This window comes from Prionailurus bengalensis, chromosome C1, assembly GCF_016509475.1.
Source record: "Prionailurus bengalensis isolate Pbe53 chromosome C1, Fcat_Pben_1.1_paternal_pri, whole genome shotgun sequence".
Classification (NCBI taxonomy): Eukaryota; Metazoa; Chordata; class Mammalia; order Carnivora; family Felidae; genus Prionailurus; species Prionailurus bengalensis.
The window spans coordinates 42,920,192-42,944,924 of record NC_057345.1 but is presented as its reverse complement, the minus strand read 5'-3'; the positions used below and the strand labels follow the sequence as shown (position 1 = coordinate 42,944,924).

General features: G+C 39.7%; 1 protein-coding gene and 1 pseudogene across 1 annotated transcript in view; one reads left to right on the top strand and one right to left on the bottom strand.

Annotated features, from left to right (window-relative positions):
• SCP2 (sterol carrier protein 2) overlaps window positions 1-24,733 on the bottom strand; it is a 118,274-nt gene that overhangs the window by 21,572 nt on the left and 71,969 nt on the right. The window contains exons 12-13 of the mRNA XM_043574996.1: window positions 18,608-18,761; window positions 1,181-1,274 (exon numbers count right to left, since the gene is read on the bottom strand). Of these exons, the coding sequence (XP_043430931.1) occupies window positions 1,181-1,274; window positions 18,608-18,761 (248 nt within the window). The remainder of the gene's footprint in view (window positions 1-1,180; window positions 1,275-18,607; window positions 18,762-24,733) is intronic.
• Window positions 13,732-13,848, top strand: LOC122482170 (annotated as a pseudogene).

Below are 24,733 nucleotides of genomic sequence, written 5' to 3'. Positions count from 1 at the left end.
TTTTTAATTTTTTTTTTTTAATGTGTGTATTTTTGAGAGAGACAGAGAATTGGCTGGGGGAGGGACAGAGAGAGAGGGAGACACAGAATCAGAAGCAGGCTCCAGGCTCTGAGCTATGAGCACAGAGCCCAATGCAGGGCTCGAACTCACAAACCATGAGATCATGACCTGAGCCAAAGTTGGACACTTTACTGACTGAGCCACCCACGCACCCCTGGAAATGCAGGGGATTTTTAATTTTTCTTTTCTATATATAGCGTGAATTTCTTTTAAATTAGCATTATTTTTACAAGAAAAACCTACTTTGAAAAAGCTCAAGCACAAAAGATTTATTTTTAAAAAGAGTTTTGTTATTAGGCACATTTAAAGATACACTTTATTATTCTTTCTGAGGCACCTGGATGGCTCAGTCAGTTAAGCATCTGACTCTTGATCTTGCTCAGGTCATGATCTCACAATTGATGTGATCAAGCCCCATGTCAGACTCTGTGCTGCCAGCACAGAGCCTGCTAGGGATTCTCTCTCTTCTTCTTTTTAGTTCAGAAAGAAATCACACCAAAATAAATTAGAATCTCTTTACATACGAACTTTGTCCAAAATTATTATCTCCCCGAAAAAGAAAACTGAGGAGAGTGACAAGGATATTATTAGCCTTTCCTCTACAGTTCAGATTTTAACAGAATTTTACCATAGGTTCTTTATATTACTCAAGTTTGGAGATTTACACATCTCTGAAATACAGTCTTACCAGAACTAAGAAGAAACTATAATAGACACTCAGGAATCTAAAATACATGCAAGGGGTGCCTGGGTGGCTCAGTTGGTTAAGCTTCAAGTCTTGATTTTGGCTCAGGTCATGATCCCAGCATCCTGGGATCAAGCTCTACATTAGGCTCTGCAGTGAGCATGGAGCCTGCTTGAGATATTCTCTCTCTCTCTCTCTCTCTCTCTCTCTCTCTCTCTGTCTCCCCCCCTTCTGCCCCTCTCTCCCACTTGTGCTCTGTCATTCTCTCTCAAAATAAATAAAACGAAACAAAAAAAAGAAAAAAAGTCTAAAATACAGTCAATACTTGACAGTATCATATATAAATTTTCAACTTGTACCCTTTCATGGCAACAACTGGCTCAAGGCTCTAGGCTCAAGGTCCTCCCCGTAGTATTTTATACAAATCTTACTTACCTCTTCAAGTTTCTTCTCAATCTCCTTAAAGACAACATTTGCCTTAAATCCATCAAACGCAGAGCTAGTTGGAGCAGCCTCAATTTGATGAGTTCTAAAAGAATTGGAGAAAAGAAAGCAATTTCAACCCGTGGAGTCATGCAGATATTAGGTTTTTCAATAGTTAACAACAGTAATTTTCAAAAGTCCTAAGAACAGAGATGTTGTGGCTCTTACCAAAGAAAACCATAATTAAGCCCATAAAATAATTAAGCTTTTTTTCCCATTTTTCTACAAATATTTAGTGCTCACTAGGTGGTAGGCACTGCCCTTAAAAATACATAGACCAAACTGGGAATGCAAGCTGGTGCAGCCACTCTGGAAAACAGTATAGGGGTTCCTCAAAAAACTGAAAACAGAACTACCCTATGACCCAGCAATTGCACTACTAGGCATTTATCCAAGGGATACAGGTGTGCTGTTTTGAAGGGACACATGCCCCCCATGTTTATAGCAGCACTATCATCAATAGCCAAAGTACAGAAAGAGCCCAAATGTCCATCGATGGATGAATGGATAAAGAAGATGTGGTAAGGGGCGCCTGGGTGGCGCAGTCGGTTAAGCGTCCGACTTCAGCCAGGTCACGATCTCGCGGTCCGTGAGTTCGAGCCCCGCGTCAGGCTCTGGGCTGATGGCTCAGAGCCTGGAGCCTGTTTCCGATTCTGTGTCTCCCTCTCTCTGCCCCTCCCCCGTTCATGCTCTGTCTCTCTCTGTCCCAAAAATAAATAAACGTTGAAAAAAAAAATTTTAAAAAAAAAAAAAAAAAAAAGAAGATGTGGTAAATATATACAATGGAGTATTACTCCGGTAATCAAAAAGAATGAAATCTTGCCATTTGCAACTGCGTGGATGGAACTGGAGGGCATTAGGCTAAGTGAAATTAGTCAGTCAGAGAAAGACAAAAATCATATGACTTCACTCACATGAGGACTTTAAGAGACAAAACAGATGAACATAAGGGAAGGGAAACAAAAATAATATAAAAACAGGGAGGGGGACAAAACAGAAGAGACTCATAAATATGGAGAACAAACTGAGGGTTACTGGAGGGGTTGTGGGAGGGGGGATGGGCTAAATGGGTAAGGGGCACTAAGGAATCTACTCCTGAAATCATTGTTGCACTATATGCTAACTAATTTGGGTGTAAATTTTAAAAAATAAAAAATAAAATTAAAAAAAAATACATAAACCAAAGAAACCTACCCTCATGAAGCTAGTTGGGGAGAGAGATAATGAACAAGCAAAAAAATGTGAAATATAGTTACTATGAAGAAAATAAAGCAGGTCAAGAAGATATAGATAAATTATATATGTGTGTGTTGGGTGTTCTATTTTAGATAGTCTGGTCAGACAGGCCTCTCTGAGGGGGTGATATTTAAATTAGGTTGTAAATTTTGTAAATGAGCTAGCCATGTAAAGATAAACTGGACTATTCAAGCAGCCTCCTAACCATTTTCCCCACCTCTGTTCTCGCCTCCCCCCTCCCCAATTCATTCTGCACACTGTTGTAAGAACTATCACCAAGCAACCTACAGTTGACCCTTGAACAATGTGGGAATTAGGGGTGCTGACCCCTGTGCAGTTGAAAATTCTCCAGAGCTTTTGATTCCCTAAAAACTTAACAACTACTAAGAGCCTATTGTTGATCAGAAGCCCTACCTATAACATAAAAGGTCAGTTAACACATATTTTGTATGTTATTTGTATTATGTTCTGTATTCTTACAATAAAGTGAGCTACAGAAGAGAAGGTGACATTAAGAAAATCATAAGATGGGGGCGCCTGGGTGGCGCAGTCGGTTAAGCGTCCGACTTCAGCCAGGTCACGATCTCGCGGTCCGTTGAGTTCGAGCCCCGCGTCGGGCTCTGGGCTGATGGCTCAGAGCCTGGAGCCTGTTTCCGATTCTGTGTCTCCCTCTCTCTCTGCCCCTCCCCCGTTCATGCTCTGTCTCTCTCTGTCCCAAAAATAAATAAAAAACGTTGAAAAAAAAAATTAAAAAAAAAAAAAAAAAAGAAAATCATAAGATGGAGCACCTGGGTGGTTTATTCGGTTAAGCGTCCAACTTCGGCTCAGGTCATGATCTCACAGCTTGTGAGTTCAAGCCCCATGTCAGGCTCTGTGCTGACATGACAGCTCAGAGCCTAGATTCTGCTTTGGATTCTGTGTCGCCCTCTCGCTCTGCCTCTCCCCTGCTTACACTCTGTCTCTCTCAAAAATGAATATTTTTAAAAATTAAAAAAAAAATAAAATCATGAGGAAGATGGAGCACCTGGGTGGCTCAGATGGTTAAATGTCTGACTCTCAGTTTCGGCTCAGGTCATGATCTCAGTTTTGTGAGTTCGAGGCCCACGACAGGCTCTGCACTAATGGTGAGAAGTGATGGTGGTCTGAACCCCAGTGAAGGCAGTCTGCCAGTGGAAATGGAGAGAAGGAAGTGCATTCAAATACATTTTAGAGACAGAATCCATTGGCTTTGCTACCAAAGAGTAATGAGGAGGATCTAAGGGTGGGGGAAAGGACACGAATATTCAGGTGTTCCTGAATAACTGAGGGGGCAGTGGTGCCACATATGGATAAAAGGAAGAAAGCAGTGGAAGTAGAGGGGATCGAAGTTGCATTTTAGACACATGAAGTAGGAGATGTCTGTGAGACAAAAAGGCAGTTGGATATGAGAATCTGGAGCTCAGAGGAGAGGTTGAGGCTGGATATAAAATGGGAATAACTATCAACATAATCAAAGTATTTAAATCCATGGGAACTGATAAGCTTCCCTTGAGGGAATTATAGACAAAGAAGAAAGGCCAGGACAACATCCTATGGAACTTCATTATTTAGAGAAGAGGAAGCAGCAGCCAATGATACAAGAGGTGTTGCAGAAGCTGAGAAAGGAGAAAGAATTGGGGAGGGAGGAGTAAACCATGTCAAATGCTGCCAAAGGTCAAATACCCACTGGATTTGGCACCATGGAGAGTAAAGGTGACTTTGACAAAACAATCTGAAGAAGTAGTGGAAGGCAGAAGTCAGATTATAGTGAATTAAAGAGTGAATAGGAGAGAGAAATACAGACAGTGTGCTTCTTTTGAGATATTACTTTTAGAGGAACAGTGAAAAAGAGTGGTCTCTGGAGGGGATTATGGTATCAAGGAAAATGTGCTTTTTGTTTTTCTTTTTTAAGATTAACATATCAGAGCATTTTTGCCCACTGATGGTAGTGAACCAGGGAAAAGGAGCTAGAAGAACAAAAGACCTGAGAAGGTGAGAGAGGATGAGATCCAGGGGCCTATGATAAGAAGATGAGGTGACTCAATGGAAGAAAGAGAATCAGATGGGTGCAAGTCTAGATTAGGTCTTGGAATGGAAGATGAAGGAGTCTGGTCTAATGGCTTCTATTTTTTCAACAATGTATAAGGCAAAGCAATCAGTTGAGAATAAGAGTGAACAAGTAGGTATGGGAAGTCTAAGAAGCCGAAAAGCAAGCCTACTAGAGGAATCATACTAATATCACTAATGAGGAATGGAACCCGCACCCCTGCCATGCTGAGATACATACAGTAAGTACTTAGAGCATGGCAGGCTACCCCACACTTCCATGCCTTTGTCAGTGCTACTTCCTGTATCTAGAATACCTCTGTCTTAGCAAATTCCATTTTATCCTTCAAGATCCAGGCCAGGAAACTCCTCTTCTGTAAAACACTACTAAATGACAGCTTCTCCAGAGCAGATACCACATTTAAAAAATAAAATAAAAAATTGTGTCTCCTGTTCCCAGCATACAATTGGTAAACAGTGACTGAATGGAAGTGAAATTACATTGAATTCTCTCCCTTACCTAAATTCTTATGTTCTCCTGTTCCATTTAAAGCAGAATTATCTATGGTACACTATCTTCCAGTCAAAAGTCTGAATGAATGACCTCAAATAAAGTGGCCACAACTAGTTCTCCACAAGCCCATTTCATTTGTCTAACTTTGCAACTTTTAATCATCACTGTGCCCTTTTCTAAGCTTGTCACTTCCTAATTGCATATGATAAAATACTAACTGATACACTGATAAGTAGCACTTTTCAGTGTACAAAGTATCTTGATACTTCATGGAGCAGAGTCCAGACTACAAGCTCCCACAGGCCACAGATACAAGTATCCTCTGCTATCCAACGGTTCCCTTTACGTCACTTTGCTTTTATGAAAGACCAACATTAACCTCTGTTTTTGCTGACCAAAAACAAAACAAAACAAAACAAAAAACCCAAAGAGGATTTTAGCTGCTACAACATGGTAATTGCTTCTTCACTCTGCACCATTTCAACTTTTGAAAGGTTTCATAGGAATGCTCTATTTTCAGATAGCAGGGGAAACTTCTTTATCTTGCCTCCAGATATGATGTGCTAAGAAGGATATCATCACTTCAGTGGTATTTTTTGCAAAAAACATGTACAATCTGAATCTAATTATGAGGAAACATCAGACAAACGCAAACTGAGAAACATTCTACTCCTAAGGAATGTACTTGTACTCTTCAAAAAAGTCAATACCAAGAATTACAAAGAAAGGCTAAGGAGTTGTTTCAGATTAAAGAAAGCTAAAGAGACATGACAACTAAATGCATTCAGGATCCTAGGTTAGAATCTAAACAAGGAGAAAAAAATGAAGTTTATAGTATCTTTTATAAAGATATTATTGGAACAATTGTCAAATTTTGAATGTTTGTTGGATTAGGTATTATTAGTATGTTATGTATATTAAATTTCCTGATTTTGAAAACTATACTGTGATTAAGAGAATGTCCTTGTTTTTAGAAACATACATTAAATTATTTAGGGATAAAGTATGGGGCGCCTGGGTGGCCCAGTCGGTTAAGCGTCCAACTCTCGGTTTGGGCTCAGGTCATGATCTTATGGCTCGTGAGTTTGAGCCCCATATTGGGCTTCATGCTGATAGTGCAGAGCCTGCTTGGGATTCTCTCTTTTCCTCTCTCTCTCTCTGCCCCTCCCTCACTTGCTCTGTCTCTCAAAATACATAAATAAAAACTTTAAAAATTTATAAAAAAATTATTTAGGGATAAAGGGGCATAAGGTCTCCAACCTCCAACTACTTCAGAAAAAAATATGCACATATATAAATGTATGTAGAGAAAAAGAGATAAAGTAAATGGGGCAGGGGCGCCTGGGTGGCTCAGTCAGTTAAGCAGCTGACTTCGGCTCAGGTTATGACCTCACGATTCATGGGTTCGAGCCCCGCGTCAGGCTGTGGGCTGATAGCTCAGAGCCTGGACCCTGCTTAAGATTCTGTCTCCATCTCTCTCTGTCCCTTCCCTGCTTGTGCTCTCTCTCTGTCTCTCAAAAATAAATAAAATGTTAAAAAAAAAAAAAAAAGCAAATGGGGCAAAATGTAAGCACAAATAGTAAAATTGAGTACAAGGTATATAGGAGTTCCTTGTAGTATTCTTATTATTCTTCCCTGTATGTTTTCAATTATGTCAAAATAAAGGGTTGTAGTTAAAATAAAAATTTAGAAAATGAAAAAGCTAATCACCTATAATCCTATCACTCAAACTAGTTTCCTATACTCAATTTTCCATATTGCTTCTTCTGGTCCTTCTAGTTTACAAGCATATATACAGCTGTAATCATTACATGGATACACCTTTACTTCTAACTTTTAAATTCTTATATCACTTAGGGTTTTCACACATTGAGTTAAACTTTCAAGCTAATTTAGGTAATTTTCCATAAACAAAACAACAACAACAAAACTGGAGCAATCTAAATATGCCTCAACCATGAAAAAGGGCATCATATCATCATAATTATGGGGTCTATCCATCAAGAAGAGCTCACAATTATAAATGTTTATGCACCCAATTTGGAGGCACCCAAATATATAAATCAATTAATCATAAACATAAGCAATCTTACTGATAAGAATACGGTAATTGCAGGTGACCTGAATACTCCACTTACAGCAATGGACAGATCATCTAGGCAAAAAATCAATAAAGAAACAATGGCCCTGAATGATACACTGGACCAAATGGACTCGACAGATATATTCAGAACTTTTCATCCAAAAGCAGAATACACATTCTTCTTGAGTGCACATGGAACATTCTCCAAGACAGATCATATTCTGGGTCACAAAACAACCCTCAATAAACATAAAAGAACCGAGATCATACCATGCATATTTTCAGATCACAACACTATGAAGCTTGAAATCAACCACAAGAAAAAGCCTCCAAATGGACGGAGATTAAAGAACATCCTGCTGAAGAATGAATGGGTCAACCAGGCAATTAAAGAAGAAATCAAAAAATATATGAAAGCAAATGAAAATGAAAACACAACAGTCCAAATCCTTTGAAATGCAGCAAGGGCAGTCCTAAGAGGAAAATACATTGCAATCCAGGCCTATCTCAAGAAACAAGAAAAATCCCAAATACAAAATCTAATAATAGCACACTAGAAGGAACTAGAAGCAGAACAGCAAAGAAATCCCAAGGCCAGGAGCAGAAGAGAAATAATAAAGATTACAGCAGAAATAAACAATATAGAATCAAACACACACACACACACACACACACACACACACACACAGAACAGATTAATGAAACTAAGAGCTGGTTTTTTGAAAAATAAACAAAATTAATAAACCACTAGCCAGACTTCTTAAAAAGAAAAGAGAGAGGACCCAATAAGATAAAATCATGAATGAAAGAGGAGCGATCACAACCAACACCACAGAAATACAAACAATTATCAGAGAATACTATGAAAAATTATATGCCAACAAACTGACAACCTGGAAGAAATGGACAAATTCCTAGACACCCACAGACTACCAAAACTCAAACAGGAAGAAATAGAAAATTTGAACAGACCCATAACCAGCAAAGAAATTGAACAAAAAAAATCTCCCAACAAATAAAGAGTCCTGGGCCAGATGGCTTCCTAGGGGAATTTTACCAGACATTTAAAGCAGAGTTAATACCTATCCTTCTTAAGCTGTTTCAAAAAACAGAGATGGAAGGAAAGCCTCTAGACTCATTCTATGAAGCCTTGATTCCCCAAACAGACAGAGACCCCACAAAAAAGGAGAATTACAGGCCAATATCCCTAATGAACATGGATGCAAACATTCTCAACAAGATACTAGCAAATTGAATTCAACAGCATATTAAAAGAATTATTCACCATGATCAAGTGGGATTCATTCCTGGGCTGCAGGGCTGGTTCAATATTTGCAAATCAATCAATGTGATACATCACATTAATAAAAAAAAGGATAAGAATCATATGATCCTGTCAATAGATGCAGAAAAGCATTTGACAAAATATAGCATACTTTCTCAATAAAAACCCTCAAGAAAGTCGGGATAAAAGGAATATAGCTTAACATCATAAAAGCCATATATGAAAAGCCCATGGCTAATACCATCCTCAATGGGGAAAAACTGAGAGATTTCCCCCTGAGATCAGGAACACGACAGGGATGTCCATTCTCACCACTGTTGTTTAACATAGTGTTGGAAGTCCTAGCCTCAGCACTCAGACAACAAAATGAAATAAAAGGCATTCAAATTGGCAAAGAAGAAGTCAAACTTTCACTTTTCACAGATGACATGATACTCTACATGGAAAACCCAAAAGATTCCACCAAAAAGCTGCTAGAACTGATACATGAATTCAGCAAAGTTGCAGGATACAAAATCAATGTACAGAAATTGGTTGCATTTCTATACACCAATAATGAAGCAACAGAAAGAGAAATCAAGAAATCGATCTCATTCACAATTGCACCAAGAACCATAAAATACCTAGGAAGAAACCTAACCCAAGATGTAAAAGATCTGTGTGCTGAAAACTATAGAAAGCTTATGAAGGAAATTGAAGAAGATATAAAGAAATGGAAAAATATTCTGTGCTCATGGATTGGAAGAATAAATATTGTTAAAATGTCAATACTACCCAAAGCAATCTACACGTTCAATGCAATCCCAATCAAAATTGTACAGGCATTCTTCTCAAAGCTAGAACAAACAATCCTAAAATTTGTATGGAACCACAAAAGACACCAAATAGCCAAAGTTATGTTGAAAAAGAAAACCAAAGCAGGAGGCATCACAATCCCAGACTTTAGCCTCTACTACAAAGCTGTAATCATCAAGACAGTATGGTATTGGCACAAAAACAGATACATAGGCCAATGGAACAGAATAAAAAACCCAAAATTGGACCCAAAAATGTACGGCCAACTAATCCCTGACAAAGCAGGAAAGAGTATCCAATGGAAAAAAGACAGTCTCTTTAACAAATGGTGCTGGGAGAACTGGACAGCAACATGCAGAAGAATGAAACTAGACCACTTTCTTACACCATTCACAAAAATAAACTCAAAATTGATGAAGGATCTGAATGTGAGACAGGAAACCATCAAAACCCTTGAGGAGAAAGCAGGAAAAAACATCTCTGACCTCAGCCACAGCAATTTCTTACTTGACACATCTCCAAAGGCAAGGGAATTGAAGGCAAAAATGAACTACTGGGACCTCATCAAGATAAAAAGCTTCTGCACAGCAAAGGAAACAATCAACAAAACTAAAAGGCAACCAACAGAATGGGAGGAGATATTTGCAAATGAAATATCGGATAAAAGGTTAGTATCCAAAATCTATAAAGAACTTAACAAACTCAACACCCGAAAAACAAATAATCCAGTGAAAAAATGGGCAGAAGACATGAATAGACGCTTTTCCAGAGAAGACATCCAGATGGCCAAGCGACACATGAAAAGATGCCCAACATCACTCATCATCAGGGAAATACAAATCAAAACTACAATGAGATACCACTTCACACCGGTAAGAGTGGCTAAAATTAACAACTCAGGAATTCCCATTGCACTGCTGGTGGTAATGCAAACTGGTGCAGCCACTCTGGAAAACAGTGTAGAGATTCCTCAAAAAATTAAAAATAGAACTACCCTACAACCCAGCAATCGCACTACTAGGGATTTATCCAAAGGATACATGAGTGCTGATTCATAGGGGCACATGTACCCCAATGTTTATAGCAGCACTTTCAACAACAGCCAAATTATGAAAGGAGCCTAAATGTCCATTAGCTGATGAATGGATAAAGAAGATGTGGTTTATATATACAATGGAATACTACTTGGCAATAAGAAAGAATAAAATCCTGCCATTTGCAACAACATGGATGGAACTGGAGGGTATTAGGCTAAGTGAAATAACTCGGTCAGAGAAAGACAGATATCATATGTTTTCACTCATATGTGGAACTTGAGAAACTTAACAGAGACCATGGGGGAGGGAACGGGAAAAAAATAGTTACGGAGAGGGAGAGAGGCAAACCGTAAGAGACTCTTAAATGCAGAAAACAAACTGAGGGTTGATGGGGGCGGGGGGCAGGGGAGAGGGGAAAATGGGTAATGAGCATTGAGAAGGGCACTTGTTGGGGATGAGCACTGGGTGTTGTATATAAGCAATGAATCACAGGAATCTACCCCCCAAACCAAGAGCACACTGTATACACTATGTTAGCCAATTTGACAATAAATTATATTGAAAAAAAAAGTCTTTATGTCAAATTATAAAAAATTAAAATAAAATAAAATAAAATAAAATAAAAAAGCCTCAACCAAGGAATGGATAAACAATCTGTGGTACATCCATATAATGGAATGCCTGCCACTCATCGATAAGGAACGAGTTACCAGTATGTGCAATAACATGGATGAATCTCAAATGAATTATGACCAATGAAAGAAGACAGACTCAAAGCCTTTTTGGTTCTTTTCACATGATATTCTGGAAAGGGAAAACTGCAGGGGCACAAAACAGATCAGTGGTTGCCAGGAGCTGGAGGGGAGGGGGAAGGGTTGACTACAAAGGTGAACAAGGAATTTTGGGAAGTGATAGAACTGTTCTGTATCATGATTATAGTGGTAGTTACATGAATGTATATGTTGGACAAAACTTGCAGAACTATGCATTAAAAAGGTGACTTTTACTATATGTACATTATACCTTAATTAAAAAAAAACAAAAACGAAAACAAAGTTGGGTTTTAAAAATAGGTTTCATTGGGGCACCTGAGTGGCTTAGTTGGTTAAGCATCTCTTGATCGTGGCTCAGGTCATGATCTCATGGTTGGTGAGATCAAGCCCCTGCAAGGGGCTCTGTGCCAACAGTGCAGAGCCTGCTTGGGATTCTCTCTTTCCCTTTTCCTCTGCCCTTCCCAGCTCATGCTTTTCCCATACATACATACATACATACATACATACATACATACATAGGTTTTATTTAACAGAGTATAGAATGCAAATCTATCCTCCATCTGTATTGCAAAAGCTCTCAACTTACATAAAATGAATAGAGTGTTATAATACAAAGTCAATACTCATATTCAAAACTGGTCTAAATTAAGGAGCTTCCCTCTACTTGCTAATGGGATGCTGCCTGATTCATGAATCACTTAATAAACTGAGTTGAACTTTTGTTCTTAATAGTAGGCATGATCATTAATTGCATTTCCAGCTCCTCTCTGGAAGATGGGGAGTGGGACTGAAAGTTTCAAGCTTCTAATCAAGGCTTGGTGTTTCTGGTGACCAGTCCCCATACCAGGGTCATGTAGGAGCCCACCCAGAGTCATCTCACTAAACAAAAGATGCTTCTGGTGAACTTGAGAATTTACAAGGGTTTCAGGAGCCCTGTGTCAGGAAACAGGGTCAAAGTCCAAATATTTATGTTTTCTGTTATCTCACACAAACCAAGACCTATTGTCCAAGGCAATGGAAAAACGACCCCAAAGGCAAGGAGATCATCAGAGCTACCCCTCCCTTCACAAACCCAGAGTGCAAGGACCTTAGGGGCAGAACAATTTAAGAAAGGAAGAGTCACCACTGCCCAGTGCCATCTCACTTCATGGGCTCTGCTCCCCCTCATTCTAACATCCCATTCCTCTGCCACCCTAGGCTGGGCTCTGACAGGCTCTGGTGAAGCATATGCTGCACCCAGCAAAGCTGTAGGGTCATGACTGCCTCCTCCTAAATTTCTAGGGATGCCTCCAAGATCCTCAGGGTCCAGGCAGAGAACCACCATGGGAGTGAGGCCACCATTGAGAGTCCCCACTAGGGCAACACCCAATGGAACCTTGGGGGTGAAGCCATGTCCATGACCCCAGACCAGCAAAGTCACCCATGTGCAATTCTAGACAATCAGAGCCACAAAATGAGCTGTGTCCAGCAAACCCATAGGAGCAGGGCTGCCTAGAGCCTTGGGGGCCCACCCCCCACCCCAGTGTGTTTAGAAGGCAGGACCTTCATCTCAAAGTACCTAGAGGGCAGAACATGGAGACAAGGATTATTTTCAAACCTTAAGGTATAATGATGTTTTCCCTGTTGGAGTTTGGATTTGCTCAGGACTCTCTCTTTCCTATTTCTCCCTTTCAGAATGGGAGTGTCTATCCTGTTCCAGTCCCGGAATTCTACTTTGGAAGCACATATCATGTTTGATCTCCCAGGTTCACAGCTGGGGAAGAATTTGCCTTAGGATGAAACACACCTTGAGTCTCATCCATATGTGATTGAGATATTTAAATGACACTGTGGACTTAAGACTTTTGAGTTGATGACATGATAAAGACATGAATTTTGGGGGCCAAGGACAAATTTTGTTATAGCAACCTGAACAGACTGACAGCAGACCTCAATTTATGCAAGATACAACTCAAAACCAGACTGTAATAGCAGAAAAGAAAAATACTGTTCAAAATTGATCTAACTTAAAAGACAGAAAAGTTTAACTATAAATTAAATGCAATTGGTCACCGCCCTTAAATATGACTTCTCATTTTCTCAGTTCCTACTGCAGCACTGAACATTTTTTTTAAATGTTTATTTATTTTGAGACAGAGAGAGAGGGAGGGAGGGAGAGAGAGAGGAATCCCAAGCAGACTCCCCTCTCTGTGCTAAGCCCAGTGCGGGGCTCAGTCTCACAAACTGTGAGATCATGACCTGAGCCGAAATCAAGAGGCAGACACTTAACCGGCTGAACCACCCAGGTGCCCCGGCACTGACCATTTCTTATCCACCCTGCTGCAACTGCCTCCTGAGAGGATTCCTGACCTCTGGTCTCTCCACCTATCAACTCAAACTAATGCCAGACTGATCTGCTTAAGGCACAATATAATCACATGATCTTCTGTTAAAACTAATTCTGTGGGCTAAATTCCAAACTCCTGAAGGGAGCATTTGAAGGTTTCAAAACCATACCCAGTCTAGTTACAAATGTATCTTCTGTCACCTGCACACTATTGACTCTGCCCATCTACCAAGGCACACACAAAATAATCTACTCTGCACCCACACAGTACAACTACTCATCAAACCTTGTATCTCAACTCTCTGTACCCATCTACGTACCTGCCTGGAATATCCTTTCTCTACCCTTTGCTGGGCAATCCTAGTCATCTGGTTTAAATTAACCTTCTTCATCACTTCTCGACCTTTTGGCTAAGATCAAGTGTAGTATCTGCTCTTATCAGTTTAAATTTACCTTCTTCATAATAATTTCTTCCTCTGGGCTTCTACAGCATTTTGAAAAACCTATGTCTGCCTTCCCCACATACACAGAGGACCATTCTGGGGGCCTAACCATGTAGCAATTGCTCCATCAAAGTTAGCTAAATTAGAAACTAAGTAAATCAGATCATGTACAATGGGTATCTGCAATATAATGATTTATAAGAAATACTGGGGCGCCTGGGTGGCGCAGTCGGTTAAGCATCCGACTTCAGCCAGGTCACGATCTCGCGGTCCGTGAGTTCGAGCCCCGCGTCAGGCTCTGGGCTGATGGCTCAGAGCCTGGAGCCTGTTTCTGATTCTGTGTCTCCCTCTCTCTCTGCCCCTCCCCCGTTCATGCTCTGTCTCTCTCTGTCCCAAAAATAAATAAACGTTGAAAAAAAAAATTAAAAAAAAAAAAGAAATATTATTTGGTCATCAGATGACTAAAATATATTTCTCAGATAGATTTGGTCTTCATCCACAGTTCCTGAAAATGCTTCAAAGTCATAAAGGTAAACTGAGCGTCTTATTATTAATGAAGGTGACTTTGGACCCCACCACACACCACTACCATATGGGAGGGGAGAGGAGCTGGAGGCTGGCCCATGGCTGTTGACTTGGTCAATTATGACTATGTACTAAAGCCTCCATAAAAACCCAAGAGGACAGCTTTTGGTCCTTTTCAGAGAACTTCCACACTTAGGAAACCAGAACCCTTCCTCATACCACCAAATCAACCAGGCCCCAAGCTCCTTTGTTTGGGACCTCGCCCTATTTATCTCTTTATCTTATTGTTGATTCGTATCCTTTATCATATCCTTTAATACACTGGTAAATATAAGTAAGTGTTTTTCTGAGTTCTGTGAGCCTAGCAATTTGCTACTAATCTAGCAAATTAATCAAACCTAAGGAGGAAGTCATTGAAACCTCCAAACTGTAGCCAGTCTGAGGTTTTTGACTGGCATCTGAAGTGGTGGGTGTGGGTCAGTGTGGTACCTAACACTTAAGCTGTGGAATGTGATGCTATCTCTGGGTAGATGGTGTCAGAGGAGTTGAATTCAGACCTACTGGTGTCCAAGAATTGTTTGGTATTTGGGGATGGGGAGTGGGAGTTCCCACTCCCCATGTTGGAACTGGGTCCAGGAATCCTAAAATAGTGCCTTAAAATGACTTCATTTAAAGTGAAACCACAACCTCGCTTTAAAACTATATATTTGTGCCATCAGATTTAGAATCGTTTTCCCAACTTTGGCCTTTGTCGTGAGTTATGTTGGATCACTAAAACTATCGGTACTACCTTCAATATTTTCTTATTAGTCATTCTTTTTTTTATGAATATAATTTATTGTCAAATTGGCTTACATACAACACCCAGTGCTCATCCCAACAAGTGTCCTCCTCAATGCCCATCTCCCATTTTCCCCTCTCCCCCAGCCTCCATTCACCCTCAGTTTGTTCTCTATATTTAAGAGTCTCTTGTGGTTTGCCTCCCTTCCTTTCTGTTTATAACTATTTTTTCCCCTTCCCTTCCCCTATGGTCTCTGTTAAGTTTCTCAAGTTCCACATATGAGTGAAAATATATGATATCTGTCCTTCTCTGTTATTAGTCATTAATTCTTATTAGTCACTAGTACAGGTATAGCTGTTTTTCAAACGTTCCATGTTATGCCATTTTGCTTCTACAAAAGACCTACATTAGTACCTGTTTTCGCTAACCAAAAGAAATCCAAAGAGGATTTTGGCTTTTACCAAAGAAGAAGCAAAAAGAGACGACAGAGTTCAATGTTCGTTTTGCAGCAAGCCATCACAGAGGCAGTGCATGTGTGGAGAGTGGCACTGTCCCCAAGCTCTTTCCCCAAGAACTACACTCAGCAGGGAACCACAGCTTTGAACTGTATCTGTGAACACCTGTGCTTTATCTCAATTTATTTTGTGCATCTGTTAGTAAGATGTGTCCTAAGGTATCAGAAAAGCATAAAAGAGGTTATTTGGGGGGTCTGGGAATACTCAAGAATTTTTCCATATAAAGTAATGGTAATTGCTTCTTTGCTTTATACCATTTTGGCTTAAAAAAAGTTTCATAGGAATGCTTTACTTTTGGATAGCAAGGGAAACCTGTACACCAGCTGGATTTGTTCATACTTCTGCTTTCCCAGAAATATCACTGTAATTATTTTGAACAATTCAATCTCCCAATTACTTAGTCTCCTGAAATTAAAAGAACTATGAGAATTCCATGTTTAAAATAGAATTTATTTCCCCAAATTCATAACCTAATCCGAGCAAATTAGAGAGTTACACTAATATGCTGACTCAAGTAGCTATAAAGTAACTTTAAAGTTTGGATTTTACTGAGAGTTTTCAACTGCAAATATGAACTGGACGGAATTCCAGAAGACAGTACAGACTAATGATCACATTTAGGAGGAAACTAAAAAATTCAACATCTTAACACCTTTTTATGTGATTCAATTCAAGAAACATTCACTCTCTATGACAGAGATCCTTAGACGAGTGGAGTGATGTCACAGTCTTAGGCCTCAAAGATTTCATATGAGGGGAATAAAAATGTGGATACACTACAACTAAACCAAAACTAGATAAGGGTGCAGGAGGTGCAAAGTGCTGTGGATATTTAAAGGGAGACGGTACTCAAGATGGGCCTTAAAAACAATGGAATTTTCACAACAGAAATGATATTCCAGACAGAGAAAGAAAAGTGAAAGGACAGATAGAAGAGACTCAAGAGCTTGTAAAACAGAATATAATCGATTCTGAAAAGAAGTGTGTCACATATCCTTTGTGGAACCAAAAGTGTGAAAAAAAATAAATAAATAGGGATGCCCGGGTGCCTCAGCCGGTTAAGTGTCTGACTTTGGCTCAGGTCATGATCTTGCAGTTTGTGAGTTCAAGCCCTGCATCCGTGCTGACAGCTCAGAGCCTGGAGCCTACTTTGGATTCTGTAGCTCCCTCTCTCTTTGCCCCTCCCCTGCTTGTGCTCTGTCTCTCTCTCTCTCTCTCTCAAAAATAAACATTAAAAAGGGGCGCCTGGGGGGCTCAATCAGTTGAGCGTCTGACTTCGGCTCAGATCATAATCTCATGGCTTGCAGGTTCAAGCCCCATGTCAGGCTCTGTGCTGACAGCTCAAAGCCTGGAGCCTGCTTCAGATTCTGTCTCCGTCTCTCTCTCTCTGCCCCTCCCCTGCTCACGCACTATCTCTTTCTCTCTCTCAAATATAAATAAACATTAAAAAATTTTTTTAAATATATAAATAAAAATAAAAAATAAATAAACATTAAAAAAAAGAAAGAAAGATGGGGCACCTGGGTGGCTCAGTCAGTTAAGTGTCCAACTTCAGCTCAGGTCATGAGCTCATGGCTCATGAGTTTGAGCCCCATGTTGGGCTCTGTGCTGACAACTCAGAGCCCAGAGCCTGCTTGGGATCCTGTGTCTCCCTCTCTCTTTGCTCCTCCCCTGCTCACACTCTGGCTCTTTCTCCAAAATAAATAAACATTAAAAAAAATTAGGGGTGCCTGGGTGGCTCAATTGGTTAAGCATCTGACTTCGGCTCAGGTCATGATCTCGCAGTTCATGGGTTTGAGCCCAGCATCAGGCTTTGTGCTGACAGCTCAGAGCCTGGAGCCTGTTCCAGATTCTGAGTCTCCGTCTGTCTCTGCCCCCCACCCCCTTCCCTGTTCGTGCTCTGTCTCTCTCTCTCTCAAAAACAAATAGACATTAAAAAAATTTTTTTTAATTAAAAAAAGAAAGAAAAAATAAATAATTACCAAGAATTTCAGGAGAAAAGGGGAGCCAATTAGTGTTGACAGCTACATCAGGGTTAAAGAGAATAAGAACAAAATAAAGACAATATTTCATAATCAGATTGCTCTTGGCTTTACCTGACCTCAGGGGTGAAGTCAAAAACCAAGACAAATATTTCAGCATAGATAAACAAAAGTGTCCCATTATAAAAGGCTCATTATGAAAGAAAATAAGGCAATAAGAAAAATAAATGTTTATCATCTGTCAGAGCTGAACATGTTTGCTAACAGACAGGAGTCAATAGAAAGGCAAAGATGAAAAGACTCTAAAGGGAGAAGGTATACTTAATATTTAGAACAAAGTTACAGAAAGTGGTTGGTAACAAAAGCATTCAAAGAGGAGAGCCTGGCCTTGGAAAGGAAGAGGCCCTTTTTGCCTATGGGAAGAACAATAACACTTCTCTGAGACAAGAGCAAGGAAGTTGAGGGATCCTGAAAGGCTTGGAACAGAAAGCACTTGGAGATTTGAGGAGCAGAGGAATTTGATAAGGACAGGAAGAAAATCAGCAAGAGACAAATAAAAGGAATTCTAGCAGCAGTGAGGGCTTGGCTGGATTCTGAAACATACATGTGCAGAGATCCAATCAGCGTATTTGATAACTTTCTCCAAACAACCTCAGAAGCCTGGGAGGATATGTACAGACAGAGAAAGCAAACTCTGAAAAAGGAGACCAAAAAAGTGACTTGCCTAAATTAAAATCACTCAGGTTAGCCGGGCTAAGACAAGTATTTTTAGTTCAGCACTCTCTTTTGACTATGCTGCCTCCTCTTTTGAACAAAATTTTTTAACAAAATTTTCCTAAGGCTGTTTAAGTTTAAAAGCTAATTGCCAGTTTTAAGGTTTTAAAGCCAAGCTATCAAAGCAATGTTATGATATACTTATTGAGTACTAAAGCAATAAAATTTGGACTTTTTACATATACAACGTCATCAGCTATGAAAAGTCAGGATTCATTAACAGACAAAACCCAGAATGCCACTCACCTGGCAGCTTCAGGAAAACCCATCTTGTACAGCGTGACAACCGCAGCTCCTCCAATGCCTAAATTATGCTGCAGAGCAACCTTTGCACCAGGAACTTGCCTTTTTCCGGCTTCCCCTCTCAGCTGCCAGCAGAGTTCAGCGCACTGAGCCAGACCTAACAAATCGAACACAGAGCAATCAGATTCCATTGCGTTAGAAAGCTGCCCCAACCAGCTTTCTCAAGCCCACTTTTAAAGTCAAGAAAATGCATGCATAAATAACTTCTCTTGAAGGGCAAGAGGGTTTCTGCAGCTAGTTTTCCCCCTTCCTAAGTAATCTCCTTACTTACTTATTTTTACTTTATATAATGTATTTATTTTTTATAATTTACATCCAAGTTGGTTAGCACATGGTGCAACAATGATTTCAGGAGCAGATTCCTTAATCTCCTTTCCCATTTAGCCCATTCCCCCTCCCACAACCCCACTAATCTCTGTATTTAGACAATACCCAGGCTTAAGAAATTCCATGAACTCTAACCTGTCATTTTTTGGCAATGTTGGAAAAGAAAACACTGAATATACAGTTCTCTAACCCAGGTAAAATGGCATACAATAATTTAATTTTACCATTTTTAATGTATCAAAAGAAAAAAAAGGGGCGCCTGGGTGGCGCAGTCGGTTAAGCGTCCGACTTCAGCCAGGTCACGATCTCGCGGTGGGTGAGTTCGAGCCCTGCGTCGGGCTCTGGGCTGATGGCTCAGAGCCTGGAGCCTGTTTCTGATTCTGTGTCTCCCTCTCTCTCTGCCCCTCCCCCGTTCATGCTCTGTCTCTCTCTGTCCCCAAAATAAATAAACGTTGAAAAAAAAAATTTTTAAAAAAAAAAGAAAAAAAAATCTAAATTTGGGAGTTCACTTTCCCTAAAAAATTTAGCTAGTATGGGGAATTTTCCTATGATTTCCCCCAAACAGTTCTCAACAAGAATAGATTTTCATAAGAATTGCATTTTGTCCCCTGTATAACAAAATCAAAGGTTTTTAGAACTGGAAGGAATTTAATTATGTCAGACTGAGGAACTGTAAGATTAAATACTTTGTGAATGGTCACAAAGCAGGCTAATTCCAGAGTCAACTTTAGAATTCCTGTCTCCTGATTTATATTTGTTTGTCTTTCTAACAACCAGCTATTCAAGGATCCCTGAGTTAAGAAATGTTCTCACAGGATAGACTGGCTTCACCATCCCAGAGGCAGAGTTATATAGGTCCAACTATAACGTCTGTTCATCCACCTACATCACCAATCACAACTACTGATTCCTCAGTACCTGTGACAATTTCCTACATAAAGCGGTTAAAAAAGAAAACCACAGGGGCATCTGGGTGGCTCAGTCAGTTGAGTGTCCAACTTTGGCTCAGGTCATCATCTCAGAGTTTTGTGAGTTTGGGCCCCACACTGACTCACTGCAGACAGTGCAGAGCCCACTTAGGATCCTCTGGCTCCCTCTCTCTCAAAAATAAATAAGCATGGAAGGAAGGAAGGAAGGAAGGAAGGAAGGAAGGAAGGAAGGAAGGAAGGAAGGAAGGAAGGAAGGAAGGAAGGAAGGAAGGAAGGAAGGAAGGAAGGAAGGAAGGAAATTTAAAAAATAAATTAAAAAAAAAAAAAAAGAAAAAGAAAACCATAAGCCCCAAACAGTGTCATTTAGACTGAGTTCCCAAACCCTGCTTAAGTCCTAATCTAACTGTAGTTTCGACCTCCCCCAGAAATGCAGTCTTAACCAGTCAGGAATTTTTTGATCAGTGCCACCGAGTCTGCCACCTGGGCCCTCTGCACCCCCCCAAAGATGAGGTAAAGCTGCATGATAAGACCCTTCGCTTTTCTTCTTAAGGGAAAGCAGTCTTGCCTGGAACAATCCTTTTCTTTTGCTAATAACTTTTTTGCCCCAGTCTCCTATAAAAACCTTCCATTTTGTACAACTCTTCAGAGCAACCCCCTACTTGCTAGATGGGATGCTGCCCAATTCATGAATCATTTAATAAAGCCTATCAGGTCTTTAAAATTTACTCAGTTGAATTTTTGTTATTTAACAAACCCTAACCTCCTCAAGAAATATAACTCCTGGGGCGCCTGGGTGGCGCAGTCGGTTAAGCGTCCGACTTCAGCCAGGTCACGATCTCGCGGTCCGGGAGTTCGAGCCCCGCATCAGGCTCTGGGCTGATGACTCAGAGCCTGGAGCCTGTTTCTGATTCTGTGTCTCCCTCTCTCTCTGCCCCTCCCCCGTTCATGCTCTGTCTCTCTCTGTCCCAAAAATAAATAAACATTGAAAAAAAAATTTTTTTTAAAAAAGAAATATAACTCCTACTTCTTATATCCAAGCAGTGTGTATATACTTACAGAATATATATCTTAAGCACTGTTTTAAAATAGGTAACTCCACAACCTATTAATGACTTTTTGAACTATGAACATTCTGAATACTAATGAAGAAGATCAAAGTGAAACTTTGGGGCACTTAATTTTACTAGAAATCTGCCATATAGAAAGCTCAACCATTTAATGAATATGAAAAAGGCAAAAAATATTCACACTAGTCTTATATACACATGGGCAGGAAAATACAGCTAGTCTTCTTCACAAAATAATAAATATACATAGTTCACAATATTAGAGAAAATACTCAACCTCACCTGATTAAATAGAAAAATGCCATTTTTAACGAAATTGGTAAGGATGTTTTTTTGTTTGTTTTGTTTTGTTTTTGGTAAGGATGTTTAAAGCATAATCCATATGCTGGGGAGACTAGCAAGACAGCCACCTCCATACAGTACTGGTGAAAGTTCAAATCATTACAACCTTTTTGGAAAGTAATATACAAAATTAAGAGCCTTGAAAATGCCTTGAAAACCATTCTATGGAAATAAGCACAGGTAAAATTTTATACACAAAGCAATCTCTATCACACTGTAACAGTGAAAAACTAAATAATCTAGAAGTGAAAGAACTGAGGAATAGTTATATAAATTATGAAGTATCTATATGATAAAGCACTATGTTTCTATTTTAAGTGTTTAATGAAATGTCTAACAATTCAGGAAAATTACTATTATGATAGGTAATATTCATAAAAAATGCAAAGAACCAATATTTGATGGGGTTTTGGAGTGATGGCGGGGTTTGGAGCTGATGGCCAAAAAAGAATTCTTGAAGACGTCTTGGGTGCAAAAAGGTGATTTTATTAAAGCATGGGGACAGGACCCGTGGGCAGAAAAAAGCTGCATTGGAGTTGTGAAGAGTGACGATTATATACTTTCAGGTTGGGCAGGTCAGGGACTGCGTACGTCTCCAAGGAATTTTGGAAGCAAGGTTTCCAGGACCTTGAGCGGCTAGCTGGTGTTAGGAAAACCATTTGTTACTGTTTAGTAAAACCTCAGTCCTGAGACCCTTCAGATGTGTATCAGAGGCCATATGCTTGGAGTATAATTGCCAACATATCCTTGGGGGTTAAAGATAAAAGAGGTTTGCAAAGGAACTTTTATGTGTTTAAGGAGACTCACAGGATTCTGGGGGGTCAGGATAATGGTAAGCCAAGATTCCCTTTTGCTCCTAGCAAAGTGTCATCACCAAGGCAGCTGAGCTCCTAGAGAAAGGTCACTCTGCTTGTTTCAAGGACTTGTCAGTGGGCTGTAGGCAGTAAGGGAATTTAATTTTTCATTTGCCTTTGCTTCCAACATCACCATGGCAAGAACTTAAACCCACATCTTGATGAGGGCAATATTAGGGCTCCAGGAAACAGAGTCTAAGGTTTCTGGAGATTAGGCTATAAATAAATTTGCCTTTTTCTTATAGTTTAATAAGTTATCGTAAACTCAAGGAGACTCCTATCGTTCATGACTGTGATCTCTATCAGTCAACCATTTGCTTTCTTTCCTTTCCCCCGTTCTTGGGCAGCCAGCAGTGCATGAGGAATATCACACATATCCACCTGGGGCAGGAGGTGCTATTAGCCTGTAGTGGGCCCTCAGCTTGCCCCATGCTCCTTCATCATTACTGATCTACCCATTCATCCAACAAAGACTTTATGGCCCATTATGTGCCAGACACTGCTTAAGGCTCAGAAGACCCAGCAAAAACAAGATAGGCATAGTCTTTTCCCTCAGGAAGCAGATATTCTTGAGATATAAAGATGCAGGCATTTACAATACAGTCTACATTGGGAGTAGCATTACATTAATGCTACCGTGGGGGTGGGGACTAAGGAGGTAGGCAAAAAGAGGGAGAGAGCTGGAGAAAGAGAAAAAGGTCTTGCCATTTAATTGCTTTCAATAAAAGACGAGTGTTAGTAAGAGAGCATACTGATTATTTGAGCTTTCCGGTTGTCTACTTTCAGAACAAACTGGCGTTTCTTACATTTCTAGAATCTGGATCTATAAAGGGTAGAAGTCAAAAGTTGGCCTCAGAGGGGCACCTGGGTGGCTCAGTCAATTAAGCATCTGACTTTGGCTCAGGTCATGATCTTATGGTTGGTGAGTTCAAGCCCTGTGTCAGACTCTGTGCTCACAGCTTGGAGTCTGGGGCCTGCTTTGGATTCTGTGTGTGTGTCTCCCACTCTACCCCTCCCTGGCGCGCGCTCTCTCTCTCTCTCTCTCTCTCTCTCTCTCTCAAAAATAAACAGACATTAAAAAAAAAAGACTAAAAACAAAAAATGTTGGTCTCAGAAATCCATTTGCCAAGAAGGCACAGCAGTTACAAAAGCATTAGCCTAGGACTCTACTACCTATAGTCTGGTTGCTACTGAAAATAAACCATTCAAACATGTACCAATCACTCCAATAAACAGCTAATAAAGATAAGTACTAAGTCCAATGGAAAACCTCAGAGTGGAAAAACTACAGGGAAAAACATCTTGAGATACTACCTGAGTTCTTTTCTTTCTCCTGCTTCCTTGAACCCATCATTATTCCTTATACCATTAAGACAGTCAAGTACAAAGAAGTCATAATTCAGCTTCAGTTTACATTAGACATCTAAAGGCCTTAGCATAAACAACATAAAAAAAGCATGGTTTTCTATTATTGGAGCCTGGCTGAGAAGGAAAAGGTTTGCTGAGCTTCAAAGAGCAAAAAGCTTTAATGGACTCAGCATGCACTGAAAAATGTGTATTTATGTAAGAGCAGTTTTTCCCTTTAAAAGTAATCAATCTAGAATATAATATAAAATATAGTCCAAAAAAAGTAATATAAAGAAATTTTTAGACACACAAAGCTGAAATATTTCATTACCATACTCAACACTGATGCTGTATAAATGTTAAAGTCCTTTAGCAGAAGGAAAATGGTAGCAGATAGAAAAAAAGGATCTATGTGAGGGAATGAAGAATACTCGAAGTGGTAACTACATGAGTAAATGGATAAGGTTTTCTTTTTAATTGTTTAAATCTCCTTATTTATTTTTAATTTACATCCTGTTTAAATCTCTTTAAAAGATAATTGATTGTTTAAACAAAAATAATTTCCTATGGGGTTTATAATATATGTAAAAATTTTCACAACAGTATTATATGCCCTGAACAGGAGAAATGAAAATATACTATTGTAAGGTTTTTGTTTTTGTTTTTACTATATGTTAAGTAGTATAATAGACTATGATAAGATAAAAATGAAACAGAGTCATAAAAAGTAATCCAAAAGAAGGCTGGAAAAAAAGGTAAGAGAAAATAAAGATTACCAGGGACAAAGAGAACACAAATAACAAGACAGACTCAAACCTAACCCTATTAATAATCACGTAAAACGTAAATAGTCAAAACACCCCAATTAAAGGCAGAGATTGTCAGAAGAAAAAAAGCAAGACTCAACTAAATCATGCTAATGCACTTTAAATATAAAGTCACTAGGGGCGCCTGGGTGGCGCAGTCGGTTAAGCGTCCGACTTCAACCCGGTCACGATCTCGCGGTCCGGGAGTTCGAGCCCGCGTCGGGCTCTGGGCTGATGGCTCAAAGCCTGGAGCCTGTTTCCGATTCTGTGTCTCCCTCTCTCTCTGCCCCTCCCCCGTTCATGCTCTGTCTCTCTCTGTCCCAAAAATAAATAAACGTTGAAAAAAAAATTTTTTTTTAAATAAATAAATATAAAGTCACTAAAGAAGGTATACAAA